The following is a 16,319-nucleotide window of genomic DNA, read 5'->3' on the forward strand; positions in this document are numbered from 1 at the left end:
GCTTATCATAGGTTGGTGTTAAATATTGACACAGTTTTGAAGTAGTCAGTTGTCCTTACCCTTATGGAGCTTACAGTCTAGTGGGGAAAACTAAAAGCAACAATAACAAAAACCCCACAAAGTGTCCTAGAGTGATAGTAAAAGTAAACTACTTTCTTTTGGAGCAGGCAGTAAGGACGTTTGTCCTGATTTTAGATCATTTAAAGAAGTCTTTCTAGATAAAGAGATGTTTTAAAGTGAGGATTTAAAGGTTGAGTCCAAGCTAGCCAAGCAAAGATGGGAAGAAAGAATGTTAATTAATGCCTTTATTTCTATTTAAAAATAAGTATAGTTCTATAGAATGAAATGAAATCATTTTTAAGGCTCTTTGAAGTGGTGTGAAGTCATATTCATATTTAAATCCGTATGCCTTTTTTTAAACCATAATTCTTTCTAGCAGCAGAGTTAAGAATCCTTTCTATCCTACTTTGGACTGTGATATTGTTAAACATGCCTTTCAGTTCAGTTCAGTTCAGTCGCTCAGTTGTGGCCGATTCTTTGCGACCCCATGAATTGCAGCACTCCAGGCCTCCCTGTCCATCACCAACTCCCGGAGTTCACCCAGACTCATGTCCATCGAGTCAGTGTTGCCATCCAGCCATCTCATCCTCTGTTGTCCCCTTCTCCTCCTGCCCCCAATCCCTCCCAGCATCAGAGTCTTTTCCAGTGAGTCAGCTCTTCCCATGAGGTGGCCAAAGTATTGGAGTTTCAGCTTTAGCATCAGTCCTTATAAAGAACACCCAGGACTGATCTCCTTTAGAATGGCCTGGTTGGATCTCCTTGCAGTCCAAGGGACTCTCAAGAGTCTTCTCCAACACCACAGTTCAGAAGCATCAATTCTTCAGTACTCAGCTTTCTTCACAGTCCAGCTTTCACATCCATACATGACTACTGGAAAAACCATAGCCTTGACTAGATGGACCTTTGTTGGCAAAGTGATGTCTCTGCTTTTGAATATACTTTCTAGGTTGGTCATATCTTTCCTTCCAAGGAGTAAACGTCTTTTAATTTCATGGCTGCAGTCACCATCTGCAGTGATTTTGGCACCTAAAAAAAATAAAGTCTGACACTGTTTCCACTGTTTCCCCATCTGTTTCCCATGAAGTGATGGGACCAGATGCCATGATCTTCGTTTTCTGAATGTTGAGGTTTAAGCCAGCTTTTTCATTCTCCTCTGTCACTTTCATCAAGAGGCTTTTTAGTTCCTCTTCACTTTCTGCCATAAGAGTGATGTCATCTGCATATCTGAGGTTATTGATATTTCTCCTGGCAGTCTTGATTCCAGCTTGTGCTTCTTCCAGCCCAGCATTTCTCATGATGTACTCTGCATAGAAGTTAAATAAGCAGGGTGACAATATACAGCCTTGACGTACTTCTTTTCCTAACTTAGAGACAGTATTAATAATGTCCACAACTAGAAGCATAATCTTTAGTTTCCACTATTGGTATAGATTCTTACAGTACTGCTTCTGATACCTTCTTAAAATGACTATGTCAAAATGATCCAGTCTTTTATTGTTGAGGAGAGTTTATATAAGTCTTTTACAGATAAGATGCTTAACCTTGGTTGTTCAAAGGACCATGAAAGCTGTTGAAATAGGATCAATTTAGAGTTATGTATCTCCTGAATTCAATTCCTAGTAATGACATATTTTTGTTAAAGGACCAGTATATTCTGATAAGTTTTCTTTTTAAAGAAAAGTCTGAATAAGGTCTTTGTGAAAAAACAACAATGCAAAAAGAGTTTAATGAAGCACTGATTTCTGAAATTTCATGGTATTTAAACTAAAGAAATTTTGAAGTAGGTTTCCTGGTTACTTTAATGGTGAGCATTAGTTAACATAAGACTTGACTAGGACTTGTGATATGGGGTACTTCAATATCAAAACCAGCAAAATATGTATGGGATTTTTGTGCTTTCTTTTTATTTGAGAGATATCTACCTCAACACACATTAACTGTATAGAGATTGCCTTACTCATTTCTCTTTCTCTTAATTTTTTGTCATCGTGTCCATGCTTGTCCCCCTACCTCCATCTCCTTCACTGTTTCAATTCTGTTTAAAAAAGAGCAAAACAAAACACTATCCTCTAGACTGTTGTTGCCCATCAGTAGGTAAAAAAATGAGTCAGAACACTTCAGTTCTGGAATGGGAATCTTTCTATACATTGTCTGGCAAAGTCCTTAATTATACTTTTAGCCAAATGTTTTTGCCTCAGGGTTTAGGAAGGGTCCGATTTGATAATAGAAGGAAAGGACCTAGTTCCATAAAAATCTTTTCAGACTTAAAATTGTTGGCTGCAAACTGAATTATCTTTTACTTAGTCTTTTCTCAACATCTTATACTTTGGTTAAGGTACTGCTTTAAAAAAAGTTCACATGGAACTTTTAGTTAGAAAGGTGTACAAAGTGTCTCTCTTTTTTTTGGATTAATGGTACTACTCTTTGGAAGCAAATGATTGAAAGAGCAAATTAGTTATATGAAGGTGTTATGTAGAAGTGTCTCTCAATAGTAGTAAGTTGGTAACAGGCAAACTGCAACCATAGAAGAATATGTGCATCAGTTAAAAATACTGTCTGATTTCAGTTACATACCTGTCTGCTTATATTTTCCTTTATCCATCAGTATTTTTTTTTATGATGTGTAAATTGTAGACATTTATGCAGCTGCCCGTAAATACACCAGTATACATATCATTATCCAGAGTTTAGTGTTTGTTTAAAGATTTGTCTTTTCATGTAAAGTCTGTACAAATCTTACGTGTTATATTCACAGAATTCTGACAAATTCAAATGCCCATATAATCCAAATCCTTACAGATAATTCTAACTTCAGAAAGTTCCTTCATGTTATTTCCCTCTATCCCTATCCCTCTCCTTCCAGCAGACACATTGTTCTGACTTTTTTCCACTATACATTGAGTTGCCTGTTTTAGAAGTTCATATAAATGGAATTATGCTCTTTTGGTTTTGATGTAACTTGTGTCAGTAGTAGGTATTTCATTATATGAGCATGCTACGTTTGGTTTATACCTTCAATTTGGTTTATCCCTACTTTTTAGACCCTTAGGCTGTTTTCAGTTTTTGACTATTATGAACAAAGCTGTTATGCTCATTCTTGTAAAATTCTTTTTGAGAACATAGATCTTTCTCAGTACCTCGTATTGAAATTGCTGGGCTTTAGGCTAGGTAAATTTTAAGTTTTATAAGAAACTGCCAGCCTTTTTTCAAGGTGGATGTGCCATTTTACATTCCCATTAACAACATACAAGAGTTCCTGTTGTTCCATATCTTTGCCAACATTTAATGTTTTCTGTTGGTTTCATTTTAACCATTCTGATGAGAATGTGTGCTCTCTCATTCTGGTTTTATTTTGCATTTCCCTGACCTTTCCATGTGTTTATTTGCCATTTATATTTTTTCATAAAGCCCACTTACCCTTTTTTTAAATTGGGCAAATCAGTAGTACTATATTAGTAATTATTAAAGCCTTACTATATTAGTTACTGTATTTCCTAATGTGTATGAAACTACCCCAACACTTCCCTGATTTCCCCCTGGTGGCTCAGATGGTAAAGGATCTGCCTGCAATGTGGGAGACCCAGGTTTGATCCCTGGGTCAGGAAGATCCCCTGGAGAAGGGAATGGCAACCCACTCCAGTATTCTTGCCTGAAGAATCCCCATGAACAGAGGAGCCTGGCAGGCTATAGTCCATGGGGTCACAAAGGGTAAGACTAGACTGAGTGACTAACACTTCTGCTTTTCACCCCAAAACTTAGTAGCCTCAAATAACAAGCATATTTTATTTTCTGTGGTTCGAGATTCCAGGTGTAGGTCAGGAATCTAGGCAGGCAGATTCCTTACCATCTGAGCCACCAGGGAGGCCCCTTATATATAACTGAATCAGTGTGCTATATACCTGAAACTTACAAACATTGTAAATCAACTGCTGCTGCTAAGTCGCTTCAGTCGTGTCTGACTCTGTGCGACCCCATAGATGGCAGCCCAGCAGGCTCCGTCGTCCCTGGGATTCTCCAGGCAAGAACACTGGAGTGGGTTGCCATTTCCTTCTCCAGTGCATGAAAGTGAAAAGTGAAAGTGAAGTCGCTCAGTCGTGTCTGACTCTTTGAGACCCCCATGGACTACAGCCTTCCAGGCTCCTCCGTCCATGGGATTTTCCAGGCAAGAGGACTGGAGTGGGGTGCCATTGCCTTCTCCCTTACATATATATGGCCAGACAGTAAAGATTTTAGGCTTCATGCGCTGTGTGATCTCTGTTTCAACTGTGTCAACTGGTCAGCTCTGCTTTTGTGCCATGAAAGTATCCATAGACAGTGCATGAATGAATAGTATAGTTATGTTCCAATAAAACTTTATTTATATAAAAAAAAAAAGGGATGGCCAGATTTGGCACATGCGTTTTAGTTTGCTGATCCCTGTCATAAGGCATTGTGTGTATTTTTTTTTCACTTTTGTTTTCCTTCTTGTTTAGTCTTTACTTCTGAAATACTTTCTTATTTTGAATTATTTCTGAGTTCCGTCATCTTATTCTAACTCACATATATACTGGTCTTTCATATCTTACATCTTTTTCATATTGTCTTTTAGCTAATATTGAAATAGTAGATCCTAATTTTGGTTTTTCTGGGGGAGCATTTTCTTCTAGTATATATTGCTGATAGAGGTGTTACCCTGCTCACATTCTTATGAAAACTCTGCATGGAATTTGACCTTATTTTTTTTTACTGCTCATTTTTAGAGAAATTAATTGCTAAATAACCAAGGATAAAAATAGAAGCCTGAATCTTGAGGGTAACTCCCCTTGTCCTTTCTCCTCATGTTGGACATGGAACTCTGACCTAAAATAGAGTAAGTCTCACAGGAAGGTTTGCAGTATCATCTCTTACAGTCATAGCATTTAAATTAAGAAACATAATTTTATATTAATATCTTAGTTTATATAGCCTACATTGCTGCTTTCTAGGAGCCTTAACCAGAGACATCATGCTAAGGGCATTTTATAGGTAAGATGTCTTCCTCATGGTCTATTTACATAGAAGTTTTCATGAAAAGAGGCTTAGTATAGTCACCTGCCTTTTTTTCCTCCCCCTAGGCATCCCTTTGTTTCGCAAGGTACTGACTAGGTCACAGGCTAGGTGTGCCTTTCTTCCAAACCAGACATGATTCTTTGGCAGTTTAAAGACCAAAGAAATCTATCTGGAGGATATATCTTCAAGGGCCAAGTTGTGAGCATAGATAAGTTAAAAAAAAAAAAGTTGGTTCTTCAACTTAGATGCCAGGAGAAGAAAAGTGATAGAGGAATGTGGATAATGCTAAGCAAATGCATTTTATTTTAGTGTTAGGTCTTAGAAAGGAATAAACATCATCATGAGTCTTGCAATGAAATGCAAATGGAAACACTAGAGTAACTTATTCATAAATGTATTTAATAGCCTGTTTTTGCTTCTTGGACAAATAAATGTTTTGAGTAGTTGATTGTAAAATATGTGAGAGATATGATTGAAGACACAAGAGCCTCTTAAATTCTCATTTTTCCCCTATGCCAGGGTACTTGAAGTTACCTTGGTCTATGTTTATTCTTCTCACATAAACACTCAGAAAGGTGGGTTGTAGCCCTCATCTTGGGGGGAGCCTAACACCTGTATCATCAATGTGATTCATGATAAGAATTGAGTAGCATGGGTTTCTGGGGTATTTATACTAAAGCCCAGGTGCTCAAGATAACTTTGAGGTTCATATTCTAAAAGTTATTTAATTTTGAATAATTGAGGAAAGTTATGAGTGTTTTGTTTTTGTGTGCCTACTAGGTTTTCCTTAAAAGGCTTCATCAGATATTCAGAATTGCTTTTCCCTACAGTGAGTTGCTGGGACCTTTGTCAAGTAGAAACGTGCTTTGCCTGTTAGTTCAGGAATCCATGTTTAAAATTAAATGAGAGCAGTGTGAGCCTAAACCTTTTTTTTTTTTTTTTCAGTGTTTTCTTGAAATGTGTCAGTTCCCTTTTGAATTGAGGTTTGTGAATTTTTTAATTGTGCAAAAAAAGGAAATAAAGTGTTGTAAATTTTCCTTTCCCTTTTGCCTTTTTGGTATAACACAAACTAAACTAATGGTTGGTGGCAGATGGTTTGTTTGTGTGGACTTGCAACTTTTTTCTTCTGTGGTAGACTTTTTGTAAAAAAGAAGCAACTTTTGTTTCATGAAGAACACTTTTAAGTGAAGCTGCCGGGTTTTTTAAAAAAATTGTGAGGGTCTGATGGTGAAGAATGCAGTGACTAATGTGTATCCAGGTATGTCAGTGCTACAGAATACAGTGACTGCCTGGTGCCCGTGTTTCGGTTCACGTCAAGGTGTCAGCAGTTTTACCTACTGTGGCTTTTGCATTATCATGAGCACCATCTTAATATTATTTTGTAAATGGTTTTGGCTTCTCAGATACCCCCAGAAAAGGTCACTAGAGCCACCAAGGGGTCCACAGACCACACTTTGAAAACTGTTGAGCTAATACAAATAGTTCTTAATTTTGCTTTTTTTTTTTGTTTGTTTGAGAATCTGATAATAGGTATGGGCATTTCCTCTGAAATATATATTTAAACATCAAACTTACGTGTAATTTTCAGAGGGTTATAACTTCCAGAAGCACTAGCTCGGTGATTCTCAAACTTTGTATCAGAGTCACCGGGAAGGCTTTGTTAAGGCAGGTTGCTAGGCCACACCCCCACTGCTTCTCATTTCAGTTGGTCTGGAGTAGTCTGAGAATTTGTATTTTTTCATCCATCCTCTTCAGTACTTCATGAACTCTTACTAATCTGGAATTTTGCATTTTCCTTTAATTAGGAGACATCCTGTCACTATTTCTACAAGTATCTGTCCTCTCTTCCAGTCCTCTGTCTCACCTGTCTCTTCTCTCCTTTACTTCAGTTTCTCCTTCTGCGATGTTTTTTGGGAGAGTTTGTTAACCGGTTTTTCCCCAGAAATTGTTTCCTTTATTTCCACTATTATCCAGTCAACTTATTGTATCCTTCATTTCTCCTGTTTTGTTTTTCATGATGATATTTCCAGTTGGTTTTGCTTGATAGACTTTTGTTCTCATGTTTTCAGTATTCCCCAGTTTTTCGCTGGCAACACTTAATTTGCCAACTTTAAATATATTTTTTTGGTCTATTAATTCTGCTTTCATTTATTTTGTCATGGTGCTTGCACTCCTCAGACATTCTATTATTTTCTGCCATGAGTTTATAATCCCTTGGAAATGACAGCTACTTGGGCCAGTATTGCATTTGAGAGGATGAGTTTGGGGTTCCAGGTTTTGGTTCTTCACGTGGTTTTAGACAAATAAGGGCATGCGTCAGGGTAGAGAGGCCCTGGATGTGATGCCATCCTAGGTGCTCAGGATTCCCCTGACTCTCTTCTGTCCTGTAGGCATGTAGGCATGTCCTTTGCATCCCACCTCAGCCAGGTTCCACTGTTCTGCCTCGTATTGTCCCTTCTCTTTTGGCTAGAGGCACACTGGAGATTCCGAACTCATGTTCTGCTGCAGCCCAGGGGACAGTGTGGCAGAGGTGAGGGGGAGGACACAGATCTCTCTCCTCTCTTCTCTGTTCTAGCCAGGATGACTGATCATCTGCAGTTAAGCTGATGATTCTTCCCTCAGTGGCACTCAGCCTTTTTTTTCCCCTTCCCAAGGAGCTGTGATTTCTTACCGTGTTTTTGTTTTTGTTTTTTTGTTGTTGTTTAAACTGGCATCAGGAATTTGTGTCTTATCCTTTTGCTTTTGGTGTTTTTTCCCAGTGTTTTGGGGGAAAACATACATTTTTCTACTGCTTCCTAATGAAATACTTCCTTTATTAGTGCTTCCTGATGCCATACGTCTCTTCTTCTATCTAACTATAAATGTTTTCCTTTCTAAATCATATTCTGTAAGATGGAGAAATTAATTGGTCAGAGTCCACCTTTGACAAATGAAAAATATATGCAACTTTATTGCTTTATAGAAGTCATTTTGTAGTTTGCTTTCTAAACTGTTATTTTAGAATTAATAGGGAATAGACTCCCTTTTGCTTAACCATGACTTCTGATCTAATGAAATGTAAAACAGTTCTTTATTTAAAAGCTGATATAGTTAGGATTGAAATTAGAAAAGGAAGTAACAATGACTTTGAATGTTAAGTAGAAAATGTATGTTTCTTTGTCATAGAACATTTCTTATAAAGTAAGCAGAAATCTAATAGGTATCTAGGGATCTGTGTATATTGGACTGTGTAAATTTAACCCAGTGCATAGGAAACCTTTGACATTTTAAAGAACTATCACAAGACTTCCCCTACCTCCCAATTTAGAGCATAATATTGTGGCATGTAATTTCCTCCACGCATGCACGTGTGCTAAGTCGCTTTAGTCATGCCCAACTCTTTGCGACTCGGTGGGCTGTAGCCCGCCAGGCTCCTCTGTCCATGGGTTTCTCTAGGCAAGAATACTGGAGTGGGTTGCCAGTGCCCTCCTCCAGGAGATCTTCCCGACCTAGGATCGAACCTGTGCCTTGTGCAACTCCTGCATTGCAGGTTTCTTTACCACTGAGCCACCAAGGAGACCCATAATTTCCTCCATAAAATGTAGTGAAACTGAAAACTTAAAAAAAAAAATAGAACTACCCATCATGTTGCAATGGATCTGCTCTGCTGAGTGTCCTCTTAATTTTCAGACTGCCTCTTGCACATCAGCCAAGATACAGGTGTGAGTCAGGCTGTTTTCCTTCTAGTTTTATTGAGATAAAATTTACTTTATCACACTGTATAGTTTTTAAGATGTATGGCATAATGATTGATTTATGTATGTCATGAAATGATTACCAGAGTAAGTATACTGAATATCTGTCATCTCATATAAATATAAAATGAAAAAGAAACAAATGTTTTCTCCTTGTGATGAGAATGCTTAGGGTTTACTCTCTTAATGTAGAGCAGTTGTGTTTGTTCTGTTGCACATTACATCCTTCATACTTACTTATAGCTGGACTTGTCTGTATTGACAGTCTTTATTCAGTTCCCCCTCCTGCACCCCCCACCGGATCTCTGCTAACCACAAATCTGATCTCTTTCTCTGAGTTTGTTTACTTTTTAAATACAGGTGACACGTGAATAATGCCGTGAACATAGTGGTGCAAAAAAGATATTTTTTTGAATTAGTGTTTTAATTTTGTTCAAAAAAATACCCAGAAGTGGACTTGCTGGATTGTCTGGTAGGTTTTTTTCTTTTGAGGAACCTCCATACAGTTTTCCATAGTGACGAGGCCAGCTTTCATTCCCGCCAGCACTACACAGCAGTTCTCTTTCAAGGAAATGAAGACCTGTATATTGAAAACTATAAGATGCTAATGAAAGAAATTGAAGAAGACAAATAAATGGAAAGATATTCTGTGCTTGTGGATTAAAAGAATTAAAATTGTTAGAATGTCTGTACTACAATATAGCAATAAAGATTCCATGCAACCCCTATAAAAATTCCAATGGTATATTTCACAGATATAGAACAAAACAGTTCTCAAATTTGCATGGTATCACACAAAAGACTCCAAATAGCCAAAGCAATCTTGAGAAAGAACAAAGCTGAAGATATCACATTCTCTGATTTCAAACTATATTACAAAGCTAACTTAATAAAAACAGTATGATATTGGCATAAAAAGAGACATACAGCCCAATGGACAGAATAGACAGCCCAGAAATAAACCCATTCATATATGGTCAATTAATTTATGACAAAGGAACCAAGAATATACAATGAGGAAAGAACAATCTCTTTAATAAATGGTGTTGGGAGAATGGACATCTACATGCAAAAGAGTGAAACTGGACCACTGTCTTACACCATACATAGAAATTAACTCAAAATGGATTAAAGACCTTAAACCATAAATCTCCTAGAAGAAAACATAGGTGAAATCTCCTTGACATAGCTCTTGGTGAAGATTTTTTGACTCTGACGCCAAAAGCAAAAATAAGTGAGACTACATTGAACTAAAAGGCCTCGGCATAGTGAAGGAGACCATCAGCAAGCATGAGAAAGCAACCTACTGAGTGGAAGAAAGTCTTTGTGAATCATGTTTCTGGTAAAAGGTTAATGTCCAAAATATACAAAGAACTCAAGTTGAAAACAATGTTGAAAGAATGTGTGTGTGTGGGTGGGCAGATTGACATTGAGTAATTAGAGTCTCTCCAAGTTGTTATCTTTGGGCTGAGAATCTGATGACAGAAGGAGCTAGGCATGTGAAGATCTGGGTCTTCAAGCAGAGAACACAGCAAGTACAAAGTCCTCTAGGCTGAAATAAGTTTGGCATATCCAGGGAACAGAAAGTGAAAGACAGGGTTGGTAAAGCTCAATGAGATGGAGAGGTGAGAATGGCCAACTCACTTGTTAGGTCATAAGGAGGTTTTACTATGTGTGTTATTGGAATCCATTGCAGGATTTCAAGCAGGGAAGTGACCTGATCTGATGCATGCCTTGAAGAGAGACACACAGTCTGCTCTGATAAGGATGAATTGTTAGGCAGCAGATGTGACAGTAGAGAGACCAACAAAAGGTTTTGTGCTGAAGTCTAGACAAGAGATTGTGGGGCTTGAAACCAAGCTGGTGACCCTTGGGAGTAGGCAGATCTGAGATGTGTGTTTGGAAGTGTAGTTAGTTCACGAGTTATCAGAACTGAGGGAAAGAATTCTTCAACAATAAAATGAGGAAAATGCTTGTCACAGGATATTATCACTGGAGCTAATGCTTGTCAAGCATTTGGCATTCTTCTTGTCAGAAAAAAGAGCTTACTAAATGTTAACTACTTACCATTATTATTGCTATTTTTATTGTCAGGAATAAGGCATGTACTTAAGCAAAAAGAATTTTTCTGTAAGAAATTTTCTGTAAAAGTTAAATTATACCTTTTGTACAGCTCTCATTTGGGAGTCTCTTCTAATAGCACATACTGTTTTGTTGGTAAAGATCAGAGTATTACACTGTCCTGATTTTTAACAGCATCTGTTGGCTCAGAGAGAGATGGTTCATTGGTTTTTCTTTTGTGCTTTGTAACACTAAGCCATAAAGATATGTATAAATAGCAACATTATTCCTTTTAAAAATTGTAGCCTTTTTTGACATGTGCTAGATTAGTGGAATAGGACACTGAAAATCTTGTGTGGGTCTGTAATGCTTTCACTTAGAAGCTATTTCCTATGAGTTAATTTATAGGTAAGTTACTGTGTGGTTAAATTCTGTGTAGTTCTTTGAACCAGCCCTAATTATTATTTTTATTTTGGTTCTTTAGACCCCCCAAAAAAATCAATTACAGAGATAATTGCTACAAACCTTGGTTATGAAACAAAGGCCTTGTATGACCATCATAGGTAATGAATTCTCTTTATGTATAAAAAGTAATTAATGCATATCCATTAAACATGGATAGAGTGGCCAATGACCAGTTATGAATTGTACTTAATAGTACAGGTAGAGTACATGTTTTGCTAAGCTTTTTATGTATGGTTTTCTAAATTACAGTATTTTAAATAGGGGATTAATTTTTTTGTGGGTAACACTGATTTAATGCATTTTATATCGACACATAAAATGTATCTTTACTGATTTTGGCTGTTCACCTCCACCTTTTTAAACTTGTATGTGTACACATACATATATTTTATGCAAAATTATGTTTTATGTAATAAGAAAAGAGATAAAAAAGAAGAAAAAATTCCATATTTCTGGTACCTAGTGATTTAGTCTCATTTTCTATCCATCTATATTTCAAATATCATATTTTTTCTCCTATATTTTGTTTTATATATTTGCAATCCAAAAGGCTAATTGAGGGACTTCCCAGGAGGCCCAGCGGTTAAGACTCACGCTTTTACTGCAGGGAATGCAGGCTTGATCGCTTGTCAGGGAACTAAGATCCCACATGCAGCGTGGCACAGCCAAGAAAGAAAGGAAGGGAGGGAAAAAGGGAGGGAAGGTGGAGAAAGAATGGAAGGAAAACTGATTGATGTATAAGCAACACCTTTCTGTGTTGGAATTTTTTATAATATTGTATGTGTATCTGTGAGGGTAGGTAGGTGGTTGGTCTATACCTTTGTTTTTTTTTTACTGTGGTAGAATATAAATTTAAAATTTTTATTTATTTTAAGCAGTTTAAAAATAAAATGCCATTTTCTCCATTTTAAAATATATGGCTCAGTGATATTAAGTCCATTCAGTGTTCTAGCATCCTTTCAATACAGATTATTTTATTCAAATACTGTCATTTTATCATTTATGTAACAATATTATTGGACATCTAATCTCCATGATTTTCTGTAAGTAACATTATGATAAACATTCTTGATGCAAAATCTTTGTCCATGGATAAATCATTTTTTAAATGATAAAAATTGAAGAGTGGTATTTTGAGTCAGAGAGTATATTTGCTTAAGCCTATTCATGATAATGCTACATTTTTCTCTGAAATGTGGTGCCATGAGACTTCCCTGGTAGTCCAGTGGTTAATACTTTCCTTCCAACGCAGGAGGTGCCAGTTCAATCCCTGGTCAGGGAACTAAGATCCCACATGCCTCTAGACCAAGAAAACAAAACATAAAACAGAAGCGATGTTGTAATAAATTCAATAAAGACCTTTAAAAAATGATCCACATCAAAAAACCTTAAAAAAAATGTGGCACCAGTTTATATTCATATTAACAGTGTGTGAACACAGCTCCATTTCACCACTTTCTTGCTGATACCAAGCATTTTTGTTTTTACTTCATTTATTAGTGAAGAAAGGAAATTAGTTCTCAAACATTGTTAGTACACTACTTAGAGAAATGTGAATTTGCATGCAGGCTTTACTCAAATCTATAAAGCAGGAGACTTTTTCTTGGCCCACTTTCCTGGAGTGAGTGAATTTCTAAAGATAGTGTAAAGGACATATATTGAAATAAATCTTTTTTTGGTTTCTATTTTCCACATAATTCTCATTTATTTAGTTAATATATGCAAAAAATGAAAGAAGATATGACCATTACTGCTTTCCAGTGTTAAAATGTCATTTTCTGTCATTTTCTAACAACATTACATGCTAAGTAATAGCATAGAGGCAGTGATACCCAGCTGGCAAGTCCTAATAAAATTTAAAGTAGGAAAGGAAAGATCACTAATAAAAGTATTAAGCTGGTAAAGATAAAAATGGTAATATTTTCAGTAATTTTTTTTAACCCATTGTAGCTTAAAATTTCATCACAATACTATGATGACCTTCAAATTGTCAAAATGGCTATTTTTTCCATTTTTCATTATCTCACTAAATCCTCATCATGCTGGACTTGGCATAATGTTGTGGCCCTTTAACATCCGTAGTGTGTTTTCTTGGTATTTCTTACCATTCTCAGTGTTTGCCTAGTCTGTACAGTGCTTTAGATTTTTTTCTGGCTCTGCTAATAACACCCTCCAGTACTACCATTTTTCTGTCTGAAAATTGTGATGCTTTTCACCAGTGTTCTGGTTCTGTATTTCCAAAAGCCTGTGTTCTCATTTGTTTGTCCTAAAATTCCTTCAAACTCAGTAAATCCAAATTTGAATTGTAACTACACATTCATTTAGTTTGCGTACCAGTCCCAAGAATAGATATTATGGCATTATCTTTAGTTCTTCCTTTTCAGATATCTTGTAACCAAACTGTCACCATGTATTTCTGGTATCTGTGTATTCTTCTCCAGTTTCCCTAGTATAATGTTAAGTGCTGTACTTTGTCTTAGATTTGATTTTCATTGGTATTTAAAAATACAGAAATGGATTTTATGCATCTGATTTTGAGAGGAAAGTGAATGCCTTGGACAGGAATCTTGCCTCATTCATCCTGCATTTCTAGCATGTAATAGGTGTTGAAGAGATGTTTTGGGAAGGAATTGCCCAAACTAAAGGAAGAGCTTCCTTAGTTCTCAGTTCTGTGAGATGAGAGAATCTATTTGAATGGCATCTTTTTTTTTTTTTTTTTTACCTTTTTGCTATAGAACATAGTACTTCAGTTGTTCATATTTGTTGATATTATTGTTAAAGGAATTCTAATGGTTCTTTTTACAAAACTGATTTACAATATAAAATATTTTCCCTATTTTTAGGTTTTGGAAGAAAGGACGTGGTAGAACACTTACTACAGATGGGTGCTAACGTCCATGCTCGTGATGATGGCGGTCTCATTCCACTTCATAATGCGTGTTCTTTTGGCCATGCTGAGGTTGTGAGTCTGTTACTGTGCCAAGGAGCTGATCCAAATGCCAGGGATAACTGGAACTATACCCCTCTGCATGAAGCTGCTATAAAAGGAAAGATCGATGTATGTATTGGTAAGTATTATTTGGTGATATCTAAATTGTAAGGTCAACCCCACAGATAGAATAACATTTAAAATAAAGGTTTACCCTTGCTTGTTTTTTATTGTAGTGGAAATAATGTTTCCTCAGAATAAAGAACACTTTGTTACTTCTTATAAGCCATCAAAGGGAAAGTAGAGACATGGAAATCTAAAGTTGGTTAGGAACAAGATTCACAGTATTAACTCTCCAAATGTAAGGCAAATGCCAGCTGGTGTGGAACTATATTTTAATGGATTACTGTTATCAAATTTAGTTAATTTACAGTCTTTAAAAGTCTGAAAGTTTTCCATCCTAGCATCAATGAGAACCATTATAAAGTACAGGTTCTTACTGAATTGGATGACATATCTGGATGTTCAGGTTGATTCAAGGAAAGTCATCTAGTACTAAGGCAAAACCTGTTTCTTTATGTTGCTAAAATTGAACACCAGCTATTTTATTAGCCCTGGAAAAGCTTTGAGTGATTCAAATACAACAGTTCAAGGCTTAATATTTTCAACAGAGTCTAGAGAAAAAGCAATTTCAAACAAAATTGAACTTTTCAGCGATTTTAAGTATTGCGATTATATGGAATTGTATTCAATCAGCATTTCTTTCTCCTTTATATGTATATCTAAATAGGCATCTATTTTAGACTTTGCTTTATTGTGTAAAATCCTTCGTTTTGAAATCTAAAATGGGCTTCTGGAGAACAAGCATAGTGTCTCTTGAATGTGTCGTCTCTCTTGAAACTCAAGATGATATTTGTTTAGCCTTTGGCAGGTTGATTTATAAATTATCTTCTTGACTGGCACCCATTTCAGTATAATTGGCTATTTTTTCTGATAAAACCCAAATAAATATGTCACGTTTAAAGATACAGAGGTGGTGCCAGTATAAGATTTTCTCCCACTTCATAGCCATCTATTCCAGCTTCAAATATATTTTTTCATTTTCCTCAAATTATTGCATTGTCTGACAAACTTCTTTACCTATTCTCTGTCATTATCCTTTATCACTTCACCAGCCAGTTTTACCAGATGAAATTCAAGGTCATTTCAACATGACCCTTGAATACCCTATCGTTTGACATCTTACACTTCTACTTGATTGTCCCATTTCCTCCTAAGTCTCCCACTAAAACAGCCATGTCCTAGACTAAGTCATTCATAAAACTAATCTGAAAAGCTTGAGTTTACCACATATTCTCTGATTACTAAATCTCTATGGTAAGTTACTATGTGTTCACTGTTACTGAATTTGAAGTGTGCTCTTATCAGATCTTCCTAGACCTTCAGCTTCCCTGCTCTCATTCTTTCTTACTTCACTTTGTCACATCCATTGGATTTTTCTGTTGTTAGTTATAGGATTTTACACAATTTTCACCTTCCAATGTATTATCTCTTTTAGGCTGAAGTGTTCTATTTTCCTACCTGTACCTCTTGAATTTTTCATTCTGTTGCTGCTTTTAAGAAAATTCCTTTTATGTTGTCTTTGCGAGATTGTTGTACTTACAGTAAACCACAGATCTTAAAAAATCATATTGCTTTATTATATTTGACTCTTTAGAACTCTTTACATAATAAGAGGCATTTATTGTGTATTTTTAACTTCTTGTTTTGAAATAATTATAGATTCATAGAAAGCTCCAAACATAGTACAAGAAGGTCCACGTATCCTTCTCCTGGTTGCACCCTTTGGTTACATCTTACAGTGTCGTAATACAGTATCAAAAATAGGAAACCAGTGTTGGTACAGTGTGTAGAATTCTGTGCCATTTAATCACATGTTCAGATTAATGTAACTGTAGTCAAGATACAGAACATATTATTGGAAGCTTCCCCTCATTTATGAAAGAAAGTGAAAGTATTAGTTGATTAGTCATGTCCAGTTC

At 36.2% G+C, this 16,319-nt stretch overlaps 1 protein-coding gene across 2 annotated transcripts in view; it reads left to right on the forward strand.

Annotated features, from left to right (window-relative positions):
• The window catches only part of TNKS (tankyrase), a 156,624-nt gene that overhangs the window by 7,195 nt on the left and 133,110 nt on the right, over window positions 1-16,319 (forward strand). For both annotated transcript variants that reach the window (XM_069572852.1, XM_069572853.1), the window contains exon 2: window positions 14,192-14,416. In XM_069572852.1, the coding sequence (XP_069428953.1) occupies window positions 14,192-14,416 (225 nt within the window). The remainder of the gene's footprint in view (window positions 1-14,191; window positions 14,417-16,319) is intronic.

This window comes from Ovis canadensis, chromosome 26, assembly GCF_042477335.2.
Source record: "Ovis canadensis isolate MfBH-ARS-UI-01 breed Bighorn chromosome 26, ARS-UI_OviCan_v2, whole genome shotgun sequence".
Lineage (NCBI taxonomy): Eukaryota > Metazoa > Chordata > Mammalia > Artiodactyla > Bovidae > Ovis > Ovis canadensis.